Source organism: Podarcis muralis, chromosome 2, assembly GCF_964188315.1.
Source record: "Podarcis muralis chromosome 2, rPodMur119.hap1.1, whole genome shotgun sequence".
NCBI lineage: Eukaryota > Metazoa > Chordata > Lepidosauria > Squamata > Lacertidae > Podarcis > Podarcis muralis.
Window position 1 is genome coordinate 11,404,034 of NC_135656.1, and position 19,595 is coordinate 11,423,628.

A 19,595-nucleotide genomic window follows, 5' to 3' on the forward strand; every position below is an offset into this window, starting at 1 on the left:
TAGCTAACCTTTTCCAGCTCAAGGTTCACCACCTTTCCAAGGGCTACATGCCAGCACTGCAGGGGAGCTACCCCTGCTCTAACCTCCTGCGCTCCCCAAACGGACCCGTTTTTGAGAAAGACTCCTAGCGCCAATTACCTTGCCAGCATAGTGGTGAATACGGAAGCAGTTCGCATGCAAGCTGTTGTCCATGATATGCTTGTCATTCTGTGTGACCCTGCTCTCGTAGCGTTGGTGTCCCTTGTAGACTTGGTTGAGCTTGTTCAGGAATGTGGCTTCGTTCACCTCGCCTGGGCGAAGGCACTCCTCATCCAGCATGGCCAGGATCCCACCTTTGCCCTACAGAAAGAAGGAACACTTAGAACACTGCAGCGCAGGCTGGTCCACTAGGGCAAATGGGGCACTAACCCACCAACCTCAGTCACCCAACGCGATTTCTCATACAAAGTTTGCAACGCATTTAACTGAAACGTTTCTTTGATGTGTCTAGAAGATCTAGTCTAGATCATGGTCTTCTCCACTGTGGTGAGAAGTGTACAGTCATACCTTGGGTTACAGACGCTTCAGGTTGTGTTTTTTCGGGTTATGGACCCACCGAAACCCAGAAGTACCGGAACGGGTTACTTCCGGGTTTCGGGTGTCGTGCATGCGCAGAGCGCGTCGCTGCGGGTTGCGAACGTGCATCCTGCACGGATCATGTTCACAACCCGAGTGTCCACTGTAACTTGATGTCCACTTTAATTTTAGTTAGCATTTTCCAGATTGGCATCTATACACATTAACAAGGAAATCCACGTTTTATGCAAATCTGCCTCTTCCTTTGCCCTCTGTTTGGCTGATGCATAAGTGGTTATGATAACACTTCACAGGGAGTAAGGCCCACTGAACTCAGTGGAGCTTACTTCTGAGCAAGCAGGCATGGGGTGTCTTCAGCGCTTTCAAATGCCTACTCTTCTCTTTGCCTGCTCCTTGCAGATGCAGTTAAAAAAACAACAACAGATCATGGTTGCTGGCCTTTCCAATTCCTCGTCCACAGCCTTTCTTTCTGCTGGGCTTGTTAGCCTATCTCCTCTGTGGATTGTTTTTCTTTTCTTTTCTTAAAAAAAATTAAGCCATCTGTTTGTGAAGTACTCAGCCCACTGAAGGGAAGGACAGGAACCTAGAGCAGTTTTCTTTTGTGAAAGGCAAGGCTGTGTTCTTTGGCCTCCTTCTCCACCACTCTACTTCCACACACACACACGGCTGAAGATAGATTCATGCAGGGCTGAGTCTTGACCCTTGTTGGCACTCAGAAAGCACTGGACAGAAATGAGTGCAGAGAAGGCCAGATTATCTACGGCGAAAATGCCAGAGTGTGCCGGAGTTGTGAAAGAAAAAGGAGGCATTGGATCAAGGTAGGCAATGGTGGGAAAGGAAGAGTGGAATTTGCTGGGCAAGAGACTGAGTGGTGGTTGTTTTGGTCACAGTAACCTAGCAAAAGACAGCTTTTCATTATTGAAAACCAAGAGGTGTGAGGACTTAGCCCTGCATGGAAACATTGCCAACCACTCTGTTAAGTTTTTATTGCATGTGCTGGGGCAGGGACCAACTGCAGTGGCAAAGTGAGAAGGCACTCTGCACATACTCAGAGGCACTTTTCCCACTTGAGACAATGAAACCTGCCACAAGCTGGGAAGCCACTTCTCATCCTCCTCAGCACTGCTCACCTCCCCCCCCCCCCATGGGAACTTCTCTGATTACATCTATCCTGGGCAGTCTCCCCTCCAGGCCCTGAGCACACCCACACCTGCTAAGATTCAGCAAAGGGTTTGCATCACATGCAACTAACGCTGTGGGGTTATGCAGCCTCCTTGTCCACCTTGTTCTACCTGTCTTATGCCTAGTTTTTCATTTGTTCTGCCACTTTCCCTGGGGAAACCTGCTGTTTACCTCTGAATTGGAACAAACGTCAATCCGCAGAAAAACTTATTGATGTTTGTTCCGATTCAGTGGTGGCAGCAGGACAAGCGGAAGTGTAGATGAGCCCTTAGAACAGGGATAGGCAACCTAAGGCCCGGGGGCTGGATGCGGTCCAATCGCCTTCTCAATCCGGCCCACGGACGGTCCGGGAATCAGGGTGTTTTTACATGAGTACAGTGGTGCCTCGCAAGACGAAAAGAATCCGTTCCGCGATTCTTTTCTTCTAGCGGTTTTTTCGTCTTGCGAAGCAACCCCATTGGCGGCTAAGCGGATTAGCGCTATTAGCGATTTAGCGCTATTAGCGATTTAGCGCTATTAGCGATTTAGCACTATTAGCGGCTTAGCAGGCTTAGCGGCTAAGCTGTTAAAAGGCTATTAACAGCTTAGCGGCTTTAAAAGGGGGGGGAAGCGGGGGGGAAATGGCGAGACTCGCAAGACGTTTTCATCTTGTGAAGCAAGCCCATAGGGAACTTCGTCTTGCGAAGCGCCTCCGCGACGGAAAACCCTTTCATCTTGCGGGTTTTTCGTCTTGCGAGGCATTCGTCTTGCGGGGCACCACTGTAGAATGTGTCCTTTTATTTAAAATGCATCTCTGGGTTATTTGTGGGGCCTGCCTGGTGTTTTTACATGAGTAGAATGTGTGCTTTTATTTAAAATGCATCTCTGGGTTATTTGTGGGGCATAGGAATTCGTTCATTCCCCCCCTCCCAATATAGTCCAGCCCCCCACAAGGTCTGAGGGGCGGTGGACCGGCCCACAGCTGAAAAAGGTTGCTGACCCCTGCCTTAGAGATACAACATGAGCACTGGAAGCGAAGGGATGAAGTCTTGGATTTATGGGATTACAAGTCTTCTTTCTCTCCCCACTTTATTCACCATTGCTCCCGAAACAACTTACATCCTCTATCAAGTTGCAGATTATGCTGTTATCGAAAAAGTCCACAGGAGTCCAAGCGATGCCCTGGAGGGGTGGGGGGGGGGGGAGAAAGCATGTTGTTAGCAGGGAAAGGGAGGCCCACAATGTAGCTTTCATCACTAGGTAAAGGTAAAGGGACCCCTGACCATTAGGTCCAGTCGTGACTGACTCTCGGGTTGCGGCGCTCATCTCACTTTATTAGCCGAGGGAGCCGGCGTACAGCTTCCAGGTCATGTGGCCAGCATGACTAAGCCGCTTCTGGCGAACCAGAGCAGCACATGGAAACGCCGTTTACCTTCCTGCTGGAGCAGTACCTATTTATCTACTTGCACTTTGAAGTGCTTTCAAACTGCTAGGTTGGCAGGAGCAGGGCCCGAGCAACGGGAGCTCACCCCGTCGCGGGGATTCGAACCGCCGACCTTCTGATCAGCAAGACCTAGGCTCTGTGGTTTAATCCACAGTGCCACCCATGTCCCCTTTCATCACTACTGCTTTCCAAAGTGCTACAGGAGCGTGGCAGGGTGGTGAAGAAGAAGAAGAAGTTTGGACTTGATATCCCGCCTTTCACTCCCCTTAAGGAGTCTCCAAGCAGCTAACAATCTCCTTTCCCTTCCTCCCCCACAACAAACACTCCGTGAGGTGAGTGAGGCTGAGACTTCAAAGAAGTGTGACTAGCCCAAGGTCACCCAGCAGCTGCATGTGGAGGAGCGGAGATGCGAACCCGGTTCACCAGATTATGAATCCACCACTCTTAACCACTACACCACGCTGGCTGGGTGATTGCAAAGCTTCATGGCCACCCTGGCATGAGTGCCAGATTGACTCCACCACTGCAGCTCCAAACTCACTGCCCTATCCCATCAAGCGGCAGGGAGGTGGCACCACCCCACCGCTCCTGATGTGAGTTGTAGTAGTCTAACAGCCTCCGGGCAGGGGCCAGAACACAGGTTCTCAGCTCCTCACTCTGTTTCGTTAGGCATCCTGGCTTCTACTTTGCCCAACCAGATGCTTGAGAAGCCCACAGACAGGACATTAGCACAAAAACTCTCTCCCCTTTGGTTGTTCCCTAGCAAATGGTATTCAGAGGCTTGCAGCCTCTGCTCCTGGGAGTAGAATATAGTCATCACGATGACTAGTAGCCACTGACACCTCCTCCTCTTGCAAACAGGGCTTCCACATAACAATGGTTCATTCTGGACAGGAAACCTGTTCTGTTGTAACAAATGGACAGGACCATCCCAACTACCCCCCACACACCAACATTATACATCCCCCACCTCTTTTTTAAATACTATACTATATTTGTATTTTCCTATAAAATACAATTGCTTCTCTGATCTTATGGTGAATCCTAGAGGTTATTGGCACCTGTGCATTTAAAGTTATTTGTTTAATAGACTATTGTAATTTAATATTCTGTTGGAAGCTGCCCAGAGTGGCTGGGGAAACCCAGCCAGATGGGCGGGGTATAAACAGTATATTAATTATTATTATTATTATTATTATTATTATTATTATTATTATTATTATTATTATTATACCTGCACTGTTTGTTTGTGTGTGTGTGTGTGTGTGTGTACACACACAACACACACACACACACACACACACACACAACACACAACACACAACACACACACACACACACACACACACACACACAACACACACACACACACACACACACAACCTTGTATATATAACCTATTCTATTAATACCCTTGCCCCTTGCCTATGAACCAGGCCTGGCTCTGGCAAAATTGTCTACCTCCCGAATGTATTCCTCTTGTTCCTCCTTCAGGGTCAGCAGGATGAAGATTTGCTGCAGCTTCTCGTTGCAGTAATTGATAATGAACTGCTCAAAGCTGTTGTCCTACACAGAGAAGGAGAAAAAATAGAAACTTTGAAAGCAAAAGAGCCCCAGGTAAAGGATGCATACATCCTAGATCGACTCCCACATATAAAACCCTCAACATTTCCCCTAAGCCTGACTCTCAGCCCTGAAGTCTCCTCACAACTTACTGTAAATCCAATTCATGTTTGTGCTTCTCCGCTTAATGCACATAAACAAGACATGGAAAGATAGAGAGGTAGCAATGCGCACATAACACATGAACATGAACTCAGAGAGAGCACCTTCTCATATCTGAAGGCACCAGCCTGCCCCAGAGTCAGACCCACATGCCAAGACCCTGATCAAATATCTGCCTTTAGAAGCAAGGACCAGGAATATCCACTACTCACCTGAAAAATCTCAAAGCCATAAATATCCAGGACACCCATGACTTTCTTGTGCTCAGTTGTTGTCACCTAGAAGAAGAAGAAGAAGAAGAAGAAGAAGAAGAAGAAGAAGAAGAAGAAGAAGAGGAAGAATGTCCTGAAAGTATTCACACTTCCCAGTCTCCCCTGGTCATTTAATTGGGGATAGTTACCATCTTGTTTTGGTCTTCCTAATCATGAATACATACTTTTCCCCCCAAAAAATTTGTCAGTACCTATATGAAAATGTATGGGATGTGGGTGGCACAGAGCCTAGGACTTGCCGATCAGAAGGTTGGCGGTTCGAATCCCTGCAATGGGGTGAGCTCCCGTTGCTCGGTCCCTGCTCCTGCCAACCTAGCAGTTCGAAAGCACGTCAAAGTGCAAGTAGATAAATAGGTACCGCTCCGGCAGGAAGGTAAACGGCGTTTCCATGCGCTGCTCTGCTTCGCCAGAAGCGGCTTAGTCATGCTGGCCACATGACCCGGAAGCTGTACACCGGCTCCCTCGGCCAATAAAGTGAGATGAGTGCTGCAACCCCAGAGTCGGTCACGACTGGACCTAATGGTCAGGGGTCCCTTTACCCTTTACCTTTATATGAAAATGTATCATTTAGTTCAATCCCACCCTTACTCCGAAGCAGCATAATATGGCATCGGTGGTTCTCCAGATGTTGGTGCTGCTGTTTGACTCCAGTTAACATCAACCTCTGCCAGAATGCCTAATGGTGAGGGATGATGAGAGATATGTCCAGCAACACCTAGTTGGCCACAAGTACTCCACCCCCCATGTATGGGTTCTCTCACTAAGCCAGATACGAAAATAAGGGAAAGCTTGTGTATGATAATACCCACATTAGTTCTCAAACCAAGGATCATCGCTGAGTCCTAAACCACTGCTTTAATACATTGGATGTTAAACTCATTTTCACTGTTTTAAGTCAGGTGGGTCATATCCACTGCGCACACTCACTTTGATGCTCTCGTTGATCCTGTTAACGAGCCAATTAAATAGCCGGTTATAAACGTTCTTTGCTAGGGCATCCCGCACATAGTAACCCTAGGAAGCAAGACAGAGATTGTTAGACCGGGAAACACACAACCCGTTCAGGAAGCTGAGAGCCCTGGGCCAGAGGGATAGCCCCTGCCTTGGGAAGAACTCAGCCCTAAAGCTCCCAGGTCAGAACCATCCTGGATTACAGCTATCTGATGGGCGCATGTTTTACACATCTGAAGTATACTGGTCCCAAACCAGTCTTGGAATCATCACTGTAACTTGTAAAATTACGATAATTTAACGGCTGCTCTACAGAACTGCCATTCCTAGAACTGAAAGTATGACGGGAGGGGGGTGAGGAACATACTACATTCATAGGTTGTTTTGTGCCCTACAAACAGCCTGGATTTCAACTAGGGATGTCAGAGAGTTCCGTCAGAAACGGAAATTTGAGCAGTGTTCAACCACAGTCAATAATTGAAATCATACAAGTGAATATGTGTGCTATTCACTATGATTGATTTTTCAGTCAGCAAATGTTACATCAATCATTACAGTCATACCTCGAGTGGAATCTGCTTCAGGTTGAGCGCATTCAAGTTGCGCTCCGCAGCAACCCGGAAGTAACGGAGTGCGTCACTTCCGGGTTTCGTCGCTCGCGCATGCGCAGATGCTCAAAATGACGTCACTCACATGCGTGGAAGCGGCGAAACATGACCCGCGCACACGCAGACGCGCCATCGCGTCTTGCGTTCCGTTTGGGATGCGAACGGGGCTCCAGAACGGATCCCGTTCGCATCCCGAGGTACCACTGTATACCATATTGGCCTGAATATAAGCCTTACTTTTTTTCCAAATTCTAACCATGAAAAGTTAAAGTGCGGCATGAATTCGCGACCTTACAAAAATTGGCTTTTACAACATCGCTGCTGAAACAGACATATGGTAAAACCGAATGGGTGTGAGTGCCTGCGGAATTTTAAGGGAGCGCCTTTTTTCTCTCTCCCCCCCCCCCTTGAATTTTAATGGTGCGGCTTATATTTGGGCCAATACAGTATTATTTTCTGCCTTGTTTTTGATGTTTCCCTTCTGTCACAATGCACTGAAGTTAATTGCAAAATTAACTACATAATTAATTGCGTTACTTTTGACCATAACTCCTAGCGACACAAATAACGTAGGATTGGCTGGAAGTTGAACTGCAGTGGAACAGAAACAGTGCTGATTGCAACAATCACAGGATGGGACAGAAATCACTGCATCCTTACACCCCTAATTTCAACATCTGCTGAAAGGTTCAATAGTGTCTACACTGATAGGCAACAACACTCCAGGATTTAATGCAGAGGTCTCTCCCAGCCCTACCTGAGAGTTTGGGATTTGAACATGGACCCAGAAAATGGTCTAACACTGAGCTGTGGCTCTTCCCTCTTCCATAAAGAGAGTGCCACCTGCAAGAAGGCCCTGCTCCCTGTAGCTATCAGGCTAACTTCAGACTCCTGCACCTTGGCATTTTTATACTGGAGAAAATGAGTTAGCACACCAGTGCTGATATGTCTGCAGTGAGATGCAAAACACAGATTCTAGCATGCAGCAGAATATGTACATAAATGACCTGCCACAGTATGAAGTGGCTGGTAAGAAAAACATGAGCAAGACAGTTATTGAGACCTCCACCCATTGAACTGGTTGAGAGGACAGGCTTGAGTCTCTGTGAAACAGGTTTTTTTTTAAAAAAAAAAATGGAATGGAAATGCAGCAGAACCAACATTCTTGCACGGGAACTAGTGACCTACTGGAAATCTGTACGTACCTCAGCTCCACACTCACCTGTGAGACCGTTAGTGTTGTCACCAACTTTTCCTGATGGGCCTCCACTGTGCGAGAGCACAAAGCCTGCTCCAGGGCAGTTTCACTCAATTGGATCAGCTGACAGATCTCCCGCACAACTGCAAAAGCAAAGCGGGAAGTGAGTTCCTCTCCCTGGTACTGGAGACACATTGCAATGCAAAGAAATCAAGGCAGTGAGGCTCATTGGAGATCGAGGCAGGAGTTTCCCAAGCTCAGGCTGTCTTCTACCAATTACTGTTCCATTCATTCTAGTGGGCAGGGATAGACAAACTTGCCCATTTCAGCTGTTCTCAGTCTTGTTCTCCATATTTCTACATCAGTCTGGATTACTTTCCCCCCCAGTCCTTGTAAAAAAATTGTCAGCATTTTAGTGCACATTTATCCTAATATAGGCACCGGTATTTTGTCTACAACCTTCCATAATTTTTGTGGTCAGCAATTTCCCTTAAAATAACACATTCTTGAAAACTGTTTTCACAAATATGTGCCTTCTTATGCACACCTTCCCCCAATTTGTGCATTTGTTAGCAGCACTGAAATGAATGTGTATGGAAGTCCTGAGCTGACCCTGCTCTTGGCCTCACTGATGTAGTCCGAAGGAAGGCAGAGCAATCGGTTTAGCACCAGCTTGGATGCAGGAGTTGCCAGAAGGAGGCATACAAGGCACCATCCAACCATCTTAAGGACTCCACTTCGGTTTTGTGTAGAGCAGGCTTCCTCAAACTTGGCCCTCCAGATGTTTTTGGCCTACAACTCCAATGACCCCTAGCTAGCAGGACCAGTGGTCAGGGATGATGGGAATTGTAGTCTCAAAACATCTGGAGGGCCGAGTTTGAGGAAGCCTGGTGTAGAGTTTACTCTTTAGCCTTTTCTTCTCCCAAAGATATCCCACAATGCAGCAGAAGTTTAGAATCAGAGTCTTCCTTCACCTCAATTAGATCAGTAACAGCAGACAACTTTCCCCTAAGAGGTTGTTTGCCTGCAATTATTTTTATTCCTGCCACATGCACCAGGTTGTGGAGGGAACTCGCAAAGTGATGACGTCCCATTGGGTTACTAAATGTTGCTAAATGGTACAGGGCAACGGATGTTCCAACTGTATTTAGGAAAACCCTTTTAATTCTAAACCCATTATGGCACCCTGGCCACCGGGTGTATCATACCATGGAACTGAGACTATTAAGCCAATGGGACACAGGCTGCATGCACCCACATAACACCTGGGGAAAGATCTGGTTCTCAAAATCGTGAGCTACTATGGGGCAATCAGCCCTGGGCCAAACTCTGCATGGTAATTCTGGAGATGACCCATCCTGCTCTGCTGACCTTTGTCATCCTCGATTCCACAAGCTTCTGCTCCACTGGCCTGAAATTGCTGCCCCAGCTTTATGTTGCCAAGTTTGAGGACGACAGCAGCCACCTCCAGCACCGCTGTGATCTCTGATGGGGAGAAGCCAATGGCTCGCATAGCATCCTTCAAGAAAAGCAGCATTAGGGAGCAGGGTTAAACACAGGAAAGCCCTCAGGTGAGCTCCCTATGGACCACAGCAAAGCCTTCTGTGTATGAGCATGTTGAGATCCGAGGCAAAACCCAATTATACTTTCAGGGCCAAAAATGGATGTGTAAATGGCGCTGTGGGTTAAACCACAGAGCCTAGGACTTGCCGATCAGAAGGTCAGCGGTTCGAATCCCCACAACAGGGTGAGCTCCCATTGCTCGGTGCCTGCTCCTGCCAACCTAGCACTTTGAAAGCACATCAAAGTGCAAGTAAATAAATAGGTACCACTCCGGCGGAAAGGTAAACGGCGTTTCCGTGCGCTGCTCTGGTTCGCCAGAAGCGGCATAGTCATGCTGGCCACATGACCCAGAAGCTGTACGCCGGCTCCCTCGGCCAATAAAATGAGATGAGCGCCGCAACCCCAGAGTCGGTCACGACTGGACCTAATGATCAGGGGTCCTTTTACCTTTACCTAATGGTGCTCCCAGGCAGGTGTTTAATATGATATCAGTGCTCCTTAATGGTCCACGAGACTTTCCTGGATTCAAAATGCCAGTCCATACTCCCCTCCCCCCATCTAATCCTGGTTTTCCCTTTCTGGGGGAAATTCAACAAAACTGCCACCAACTTCCTATTTGCAATATCTCAATGACCCATTTGCAACATTAAGTCCCTGTCTCTGAAAGCACTCTGGTTAACTAGAGAGAAGGATTTGGGTTGTACAGGCTCTAATATGCCATAGGGCAGGTCTGTGGATTCACAGGAATATACAAGTGGGACCTGCAACAGAATGCTGCTATGTGGCGTGCGTGCTTCTCTTCAGGGCTCCAGTCACCCATGCCCCTTTCCAGGATATTCCCCCCACACACATTTCCCCTCCCACACATTTCCCCTCCCCAGTTTTACACACATACACCAACATTAAGTGAGGATTTCATAGCTCCTGAACATGCTCATACCCAAGAGGCAAGGTGAGGCAACTTTTTGTGGTTTGCCTCAGGTGACAGAATTTCCTGAGCCGGCCCTGCTCATACTTCATGTTGTGGTGTTCTCTATGTCTCTCATTTGTACTTCTACGAACCTTGCGTTCCGCTAAGAGCTAGTCCACACTTCTGCTTATCCCCATACCTAGAAAGCATGGGCCCAGCAGTTGTCCTATCCTATGTTTTCCAGGCAAGGGTCTGAGCAGTTCTGCCTCTGCCCTGTTGCTTTACCCCAGAAAACCTGCTCTTTAGCGCTAAATTGGAACAAATGGCAATATGTGGAAACCCCAATTGCCGTTTGTTCCAATTCAGTGATAAAACGCAAGTTTTCCTGGGGGATAGTGATGGAGCAAAGGGAAGTGTGAATGAGCCCTAAGTCCAGACCTTCCAAGTGTCCCTATTTTCCCAAGACAGTGCCAGATACACAGAAGCCGTCCTGGTTTCTGATTTGAACCCAGAATGTCCCACTTTTCCATACGATGACCCTCTTTTCATCAGAGAAATGTTGGAGGGTATGGAGTTATGCGACCCCTGAGCCATGGAGATAAGTAACTATACAACCTTTAGAAGACACCTAAAGGCAGCCCTGTGTAGGGAAGGTTTTTTTTAAATGTTTAATGTTTTATTATGTTTTTATATATGTTGGAAGCTGCCCAGAGTGGCTGGGGCAACCCAGTCAGATGGGAACAGGACACCACTATTTTCATCTGAGAAATGTTGGAGGGTATGTAAGTCTTCAGAAAACTCCCTCCTGTTCATGGCTGCATGCATATAGGTTACATGAGGACAAAAATCACCACCATTACTACCACTACTACATCTTCTGCCGCTCACAGACCAGTACAATTTACACCCCAGACCCCACTATGGCACACAGCACAACTCATACCTGAACAGCTCTGAAATTGGCGGCATCATCCATACCATGTAGGCTTGAGGCCTCCCTGTTGAGGTAACCATAAAGGCGGCAGTCTCGTTGCAGCTTCAGCTGTCCTGTTGAAGAGGAGGAATCATTGTCGTGGCCTCTGTGGTTCTCCCCCCTCCTTTATTCACAGAGCCCCCCACCCCTGTGTTAAGGGAGGCCATATTCTGATGCTATGATGTGCCCTCCACTCGCAAGACTCAACCACCCCCACTCAGAAATAAATGGCCAGAGCTCTTTTCCCTAACGGGGCCACACGCACTTGGCCTACAATGCAGCCCTCACACTCTGCCATTGTGTGCTTTAGGCTGCATCATAGCTGTCAACTTACAGATTTGAAAATAAGGGACCAGCAGCCTCGAAAATAAGCGATCAGCAGCCAAAATAAGGGATTTTCAGAGCACAGGTATGTTCAACTTCTGAGCCCCTCCGAGCCAAAGGCAGAAAGCCCAGCCAGCAGCCAAATGAAACCTCAAGTGGTGGTTCCCACAGCGCAGCAACCCAGCAAAGGGGATGCAGCAATGGAAACCACCATCACATCTCCGCTGGGAAGCGCTGAGCAAAGGCGAGTCCCCAGGCAACACGGCCGATTTGATTGGCACAAGGCATGCAAGCTCCACCCCCCATTCATTCTTAGACTCCTTATTGGGTGAGCAACGCAGCCAAGCAACACAGTTGGAGCCTCCCTCCTCCCTGGCCGGCAGGGAGGGAGGGAGAAGAGCTACTTCCCTTGAAACCCGGGAAATTTAAGGGACATCATCAATAAGGGACAGCAGCGGGACACAGCGCTGGGATAAGGGACTTTCCCACCAAATAAGGGACGGTTGACAGTTATGGGCCCCGTGTATGAAAGACGTACTGAGCAGCTCGTCAGAGCCTCCAGACAGCAGCTGGTAGAAGATGTGGAAATTCCTCTCGCCCTTGACATGATGAACCACCCGGGATTTCTCTAGCAGGTCTGAGAATAAATGGAAGGAGGAAATGAAAGAGGTAAGTGTTGGACGGGCACCATCAAGGCCAAGCTACTATCTGTAGCATCTCTGGATATTCCTAGGCTCCTGAAAAATCTTTTAGGCTGGCAGTGTGCCTCTGAGGATAAACAGAAGCACAGAACCTGCTGCCTTGAAGATGTTGCTGGACAGGGTAGGCAACGCGATGTCCAACTCTCCTCAGCCCCATCTAGCATGGCCAATTGCCAGAGACCTGTAGTCCAAAACTTCTAGAGAGCACACATTCTAGGGTTGCCATATGTCCTCCTTTCCCAAGACATGTCCTCTTTTTCATGGGTAGAGTTGTCATAGTGATCCATAGTTAAAAGTAGAAGTTGGCAAATGTGTCCTCTTTTTTGCAATACGGCAACCCTAACATTGACTAGATACTAGAATGTAGATGTATGTCTCAAGGTTGGGAAACCTATGGCTCTCCAATGTTGTTGGACTCCACTACTCATCAGCCCCAGACAGCATGGCCAATTGTCAGGTGTGGTGGGAGTTGCCTCCGGTTCCAGCAATTGGCCAAGAGGGTGAAATCCCGTTTCTGCCTAATAATAATAATAATAATAATAATAATAATAATAATAAATTTTATTTATACTCCGCCCTCCCTGGCCAGAGCCGGGCTCAGGACAGCTAACACCAGTAAAATTACAATAAAAATATAATGGGGGGGGGGGATCCCAATTTAAAATACAGGTTAAAATGCAATTTAAAATGCAGCCTCATTTTAAAAGTAGCCCATAGATGAAAACCATAAAGGGAGGGAAACATACGGGGAGACTGAGTCCAAACCAAAGGCCAGGCGGAACAGCTCTGTCTTGCAGGCCCTGCAGAAAGATATCAAGTCCTGCAGGGCCCTAGTCTCTTGTGACAGAGCGTTCCACCAAGTTGGGGCCAATACTGAAAAGGCCCTGGCCCTAGTTGAGACCAATCTAACCACCTTGAGACTTGGGACATCCAAAGTGTTGTCATTTGTGGACCTTAAGGTCCTCCGCGGGGCACACCAGGAGACGCGGTCCCGTAGCTATGTGGGTCCTAGGCCGCATAAATTCTGACAAACTTTATCAGGGTCTGGTATCTCATACTCACAATTGCTGATGACGCCGCCCAAAGGATCGCCCTTGAAGTCAAACTCAATATCCATGTATTTGCCCTAAGGAGAAGAAGGGAATGTGGAAAGCAGTTGAAGCAAAATGAGCCTGTAACCCCTGAAGGATGTGATACTGAGTCCACCCACCTTTGGGAATTGAGTTCCTATTTTTTAATTCATTTTTGCTTCAGAGTAGCCCAATTTGCAGTGCAGATATAGGGACTTGGTGATTTAAAATTGACAGATAGCAACGGTCAAGCTACATGAGACATGCTTACTTTCCCCAGTGGAGCAAGTAGCAGTTTCAGTGGGGATCTAGATCAGGAAAATGGCATTCAGGGGTGGGTGCTTTCCCTCTCTCCCACAGTGCAAATGTCTCAAGCAAAACTATGGCCTCTCCTCCAAAACAGCAGCATTTCTCATTTTAAAAACAACAGTCTTCTTGCCCTGACAGATGCCAACCAACCACATCAAGCAAGATTTCTTCAAGTCAGAAAGCAAGGCTGCACAACCTTTTCTCATTTCCATGAAGAGTAGAATAACAATAAATGATGCGAAACAGGTGAATATTACCTGGACATTTGATTAACACCATTTATGCAGGTCACGTCAATCATCTTTTCTTAGCATAGTATTTGAGTTGTAGAACTTTGATGTAGGTGCAGATCTGAGTCCAGAATTCTTGCTCTCTCTTCCCACCCCACCCTCTTAAGTGGCATCACATAATTCTTCACACACAAACTCTCCCAAAACATTCATTCCTCAGCAAATACTTACAAATCGTGAGGAGTTGTCATTGCGAATGGTTTTGGCATTTCCGAAGGCTGCAACAGGGGATGAAGAGGGTTATTAAAAGGATTGCACGTTTACCCAGGAAAGCCTTGCCCACCCCGCCATGTGGTAGAGAGCCAGTGTGGTGTAGTAGTTAAGAGCAGTAGTCTCGTAATCTGGTGAACCGGGTTCGCGTCTCCGCTCCTCCACCTGCAGCTGCTGGGTGACCTTGGGCCAGTCACACTTCTCTGAAGTCTCTCAGCCTCACTCACCTCACAGAGTGTTTGTTGTGGGGGAGGAAGGGAAAGGAGAATGTTAGCCACTTTGAGACTCCTTAGGGTAGTGATAAAGCAGGATATCAAATCCAAACGCCGCCTCCTCCATGATGTTAAGAGGTCTTCTGGACTAGATTGTAGAGGCAACGTATCATGGCAAGAGTGGACCAAACAGGTATAGAATAGTATAGGACTATTCAAGGACTTGCTAGACTACAGATTATGAAAACTCAAAGGTTCTCAAGGCCAAGACAAGTTTGTATCACTAATGCCACGGGCACTGTCCAATATGTGGCTGTAACATTTGCACAACTACAGCAAATGCAAATGACTACAACAGAAGCTTTGGCTTCAGTGGGGATATCTGGATCCCTCACAAGTAATGAGCAACAACTGCATACAATTAGTGCAAAAGAGCCTTGATACTTTGCTGTCCCAGAACGCAGCCCTCTCTATCTCGTTCACAGAGAAGAAATCAGCATGTACATACCTTCCAGTACTGGGTTCGACTGAAGTAATTGTTCCTTGACACGATTCACCTGTTCCCCTTTCCCACATACAGCTGCCACGTATGACATCATCAGCTTGCTGGCCTCTAAGGGTAGAGGAAAAGTAGGAGGAGCAATGACTGGGGCATGTATACAAAGTACTGAGGTGGGGAGCTTAATGAGACTAGAGGTAAGATATCCATTCTTTAAGAGTCAAAAGCAGTATTTCCACCAACCTCAGTGCTGATCTTAGTACTGTAGTGTTTAGATTAGAGATCCCATAGACTTTAAGTGTACTGCCGCAGGTATCATTCAATGTTAGATGACTAGCACGTGGATATGGTTTGCCCAAAGTGGCTTTGCAGGTCCAATGGAGAGGATTGGCAGTCCTAATTAAGCCTTAGGGCCAGAGGTTCCCGCTTCTGGATTATACTGTTGTTGGGAGATGTGTGCATAATTGTTTGCATAAGCATGTACCGTATTTTTCGCTCTATAACACGCACCAGACCATAACACGCACGTAGTTTTTAGAGGAGGAAAACAAGAAAAAAATATTCTAAATGAAACAGTGGATGTATGATTTTTGTGGTTCATGCTGTGGCCACAGACATGTGATCTGACGGTGAGTTTGGGGTAGCCCAATGCAAAAATACTGAGGATCCATGTGGATCCATGCTAAAGTCACCCTAAAGTCGCAGGGGCACTGGGGGAGTGAACAGGAAGCAAGAGAAGGAGAACAATGCCTCTCTCTCTCTCACACACACACAGAGAGAGAGAGAAAGAGAGAGAGTATCAATCCTAAAGTTGCAGGGGCGCTGGAAGTCGCAGGGGCGCTGGGGGAGTGAACGGGAAGCAAGAGAAAGTGAACAATCCCTCTCACACACACAGACACACAGAATATCAATCCTAAAGTCACAGGGGTGCTGGAAGTCGCAGGGGCGCTGGGGGAGTGAACGGGAAGCAAGAGAAAGTGAACAATCCCTCTCACACACACAGACACACAGAATATCAATCCTAAAGTCACAGGGGTGCTGGAAGTCGCAGGGGCGCTGGGGGAGTGAACGGGAAGCAAGAGAAAGTGAACAATCCCTCTCACACACACAGACACACAGAATATCAATCCTAAAGTCACAGGGGTGCTGGAAGTCGCAGGGGCGCTGGGGGAGTGAACGGGAAGCAAGAGAAAGTGAACAATCCCTCTCTCACACACAGACACACAGAATATCAATCCTAAAGTCACAGGGGTGCTGGAAGTCGCAGGGGCGCTGGGGGAGTGAACAGGAAGCAAGAGAAGGAGAACAATGCCACACACACACACACACACACACAGAGAGAGAGAGAGAGAGAGAGAGAGAGAGAGAGAGAGAGAGAGAATCAATCCTAAAGTCGCAGGAGAGCGCAGGGGCGCTGGGAGTGGGAAGCAAGAGAAGGAGAAGGATGCCACACACACACACACACACACAGTATCAATCCTAAAGTCGCAGGAGAGCGCAGGGGCGCTGGGAGAGTGAACGGGAAGCAGGAGGAGGAGAAGGATAGCTCAAGCACACACACACACAGCCCCTACAGTGGCTAATCCAAAATCGGACAGCAAAAAACTGCAGGCAGGGATAGAGAGCAAACCCCGCTCTGCTTCTCTCCCTCCTCCCTGGCTCAGCTGGCTGAAAAGCTTTGCTGCTACTTAGCAGCTCAGTGGGTAGGAGAGAGGGACATAGAACACGGGGTTGTTTTAAAGCAGCCAACCAGACAGGAGCCGCTTACACTCGTGTAAGCGGCTCCTCTCCTCTCCCGCTCTGCTTCTCTCCCTCCTCCCCGGCTCGGCTCGCTGACAGGAGCCGCTTACACCCGCTTTGCTGTTTCAAAGCGAACCACGGACCGCTCACAACTGCAGCAGATTCCCCTGCCATCCGTAGGCATTCGCTCCATAACACGCACAGACATTTCCCCTTACTTTCTAGGAGGAAAAAACTGCGTGTTATGGAGCGAAAATTACGGTAGTCAGATTTCATGCAAGGCAGGAGGGCATTTTCAGCTGTGAACAGCCTATTTATATCTGTCTATGTCATTGTTTCCCAAACTTGGGTCTCCAGTTGTTTCTGGACTACGACTCCCACCATTCCTAACTAGCAAGACCAGTGTTCAGTGATGATGGGAATTGTAGTCCAAAAACAGCAGGAGACCCAAATTGGGGAAACACTGCTCTATGTGAACAAGGAGACTGGGGGGTGAAGGAACCAGGTGGAACACAGGCTGTGGCAATTTTTGGATAGTGTCAAGGGCACTTCCCAGCGAAAGAATGCACATGGCACAGAGTTAACTGTTGTCAAAGATATCACAGTCACTTCTACAGCTCTCACGAACTATGAACACCCGCTTGGTGTCTAGGCAGCTGTTCCAATGTCCATGCCCTATGGAGCAGTTTCAGCAACTGGGAACCATTCCCCCTCCACCAGTTTATGTACCTTCCCCCGATGGGCTGCGTGCACACAGCTGGAGACTGCACCTGCATGGAAACTTCCTCTGCTCATCCCTCTTCAATCCCCTCCTGGTTCTGGGAGACAGTGGTTCAGCAGAGGGTGGGGAGCACCCAGACCTTCACTTGCCCGGCCTGCCTCTTCCTCCAGCTCAGAAGCTTCCCCTGCCTCCGACTCCTGCTTCTTGGCTGGTACAGGTCCCCACAGACCACTGGGCCCCTCTCCCAAGTCAGACTCCAGCCCCCACTTCCCCTGGTGCTCACTCTTCAGCATCCTGCCATCCCCTGACAGTAGCATGTTACATGGTATGAAGCCGCATCAGTCTCTTTAGTGCACACTTCCTCTGTTGCCCTTCAGATGTTGTTGGACTCCAACCTCAGTCAGCCCCAGGCAGCATGACTAGTGATCAGTTGGACATCAGTTTGGGGAAGGCTGGCCACCTTGACAAACTACATAGGACTCAGCTACATTAGGGGAAAAGTACTGTATTTTTCCGTGTATAAGACTAGGTCATTTTACTTTAAAATTATGGGGTCTGTGGGTCATCTTATACATGGGGCAATCTCCCCCCTATTTTCTTAAATTGGAGTCCCTAAAAAATAGGGGGCTTCTTATACGGGGGGGGGGCGTCTTATACAAGGAAAAATACGGTAGTTATGAATGTGTTTTAACACTGTGACACCAGATGGCACTGCAGAGCTGAAATCGGAACTTATGAAATTTTCCATTGTGAGCTTTAAGATGGGTTTTTCCCCAGGGTGTTTTTTATAGCTGCGTAGATGCAGCCAAACAGAAACACGCCAACATTATAAACCCACCACTCTGCTAAGGCCTGCCATGTGTTGCTAGACTACAACTCCCATCATCCCTAACCATTGGCCATGCTCGCTGGGGGCTGATGGGAATTGTAGTTCAGCAACATCCGGAAGCTCACACATGTCTCCCACCCCTGTTTTATGACGTTCTCCCCCTCTCCCTCGAATAACCCTTTCTCACTCACCTGTTTTGCCAGCCCCGCTCTCTCCAGTGATAAGAATGCATTGGTCTTTGTCCTGGTCTCTCAGTGAGCGATAGGCATCATCTGCTATGGCATAGCTATGTAGGCACAGTGAAGAAGCATTAGAATAAGGTTACCAGATTTTTTTCAATGAATCCAGGGACATGTTTCAACTTCAATGGATTTTGTATGGGGACTGATTTGTAAATCCAAGGACTGTCCCCGGGAAACGGGGACGTCTGGTAACCTTACATTAGAAGGGCAGGCTGGCTGGCTTGCTACCAGCATCCCATTCCTCAAAGCTGTCACATACACACACACGCCAAACTCCCTTGGGGGTCTCACTTACATGTGGGGTTTTACCGCAAAGAAGTTACAGTTCTTATACTCCTCCACTATCTCTTCCGTGTAAATGGGCAGCTGCTCGTACGGGTTCACTGAGATCACCACGTTCCCGATGTATGTCTGTCAAGGCAGGAATGTTGCTATTACGAACAGCAAGATGCTGGCAGTGCTCAAAATTGAGGTGAAAGAGTAGGGTGTCCTTAATAAACACCCACAAGCAGTGGCGTAGCGTGGGTTGTCAGCACCTGGGGCAAGGCAAGTAATTTGCGCCCCCTAACCCGTGAGAGAGAGTGAGTGAGCCAGGTAGGGGCAGAGAGCTGTGAGTGCGAGCACGCCCCCCCAGATGTTGCACCCGGTGCGGCCGGCCCCCCCTGCACCCCCCATGCTACGCCACTGCCCACAAGTCCAGCTCCTGAGTCCTCTCCCAGCTTCAGACACATCATGCTCCCTTGTCACTTCTGAAAAAAGTAGCTAAGCTGGCCAGTACAAAAAGGTAAGGAGGTCAGGGCCTTTTCTGCCTCCCCATAATTCAGGTATTGAATTAACCAGAGACAGTATGGTGTAGTGGTTAGCATAATAGACTAGGACCTGAGAAACCAGGGTTCAAATCCTAAATGGGCTGAAGCTGAGTAAATGAATGAGTCAGTTCCTGCTGCCCCCTCAGCTGACTTTCCTCCAGCTTGTTTTCCCTCGGCCCCTGCTTCTGTTACCACAGCGCCACCTCTCTCTTTCTCCATCCCCTGGGATGAGGATTGCCAAATGATCAGGGGAGGAAA

The 19,595-nt window shown here is 48.2% G+C and overlaps 1 protein-coding gene across 3 annotated transcripts in view; it reads right to left on the reverse strand.

The window, feature by feature from the left end:
* The window catches only part of LOC114586197 (unconventional myosin-Ia-like), a 58,371-nt gene that overhangs the window by 22,460 nt on the left and 16,316 nt on the right, over positions 1–19,595 (reverse strand). For all 3 annotated transcript variants that reach the window (XM_028709279.2, XM_077923868.1, XM_028709289.2), the window contains exons 3-16: positions 18,824–18,939; positions 18,478–18,572; positions 15,006–15,110; positions 14,247–14,293; positions 13,469–13,532; positions 12,244–12,342; positions 11,352–11,455; positions 9,307–9,454; positions 7,960–8,078; positions 6,106–6,192; positions 5,119–5,184; positions 4,643–4,747; positions 2,857–2,919; positions 139–339 (exon numbers count right to left, since the gene is read on the reverse strand). In XM_028709279.2, coding sequence (XP_028565112.2) covers positions 139–339; positions 2,857–2,919; positions 4,643–4,747; positions 5,119–5,184; positions 6,106–6,192; positions 7,960–8,078; positions 9,307–9,454; positions 11,352–11,455; positions 12,244–12,342; positions 13,469–13,532; positions 14,247–14,293; positions 15,006–15,110; positions 18,478–18,572; positions 18,824–18,939 — 1,419 coding nt within the window. The remainder of the gene's footprint in view (positions 1–138; positions 340–2,856; positions 2,920–4,642; positions 4,748–5,118; positions 5,185–6,105; positions 6,193–7,959; positions 8,079–9,306; positions 9,455–11,351; positions 11,456–12,243; positions 12,343–13,468; positions 13,533–14,246; positions 14,294–15,005; positions 15,111–18,477; positions 18,573–18,823; positions 18,940–19,595) is intronic.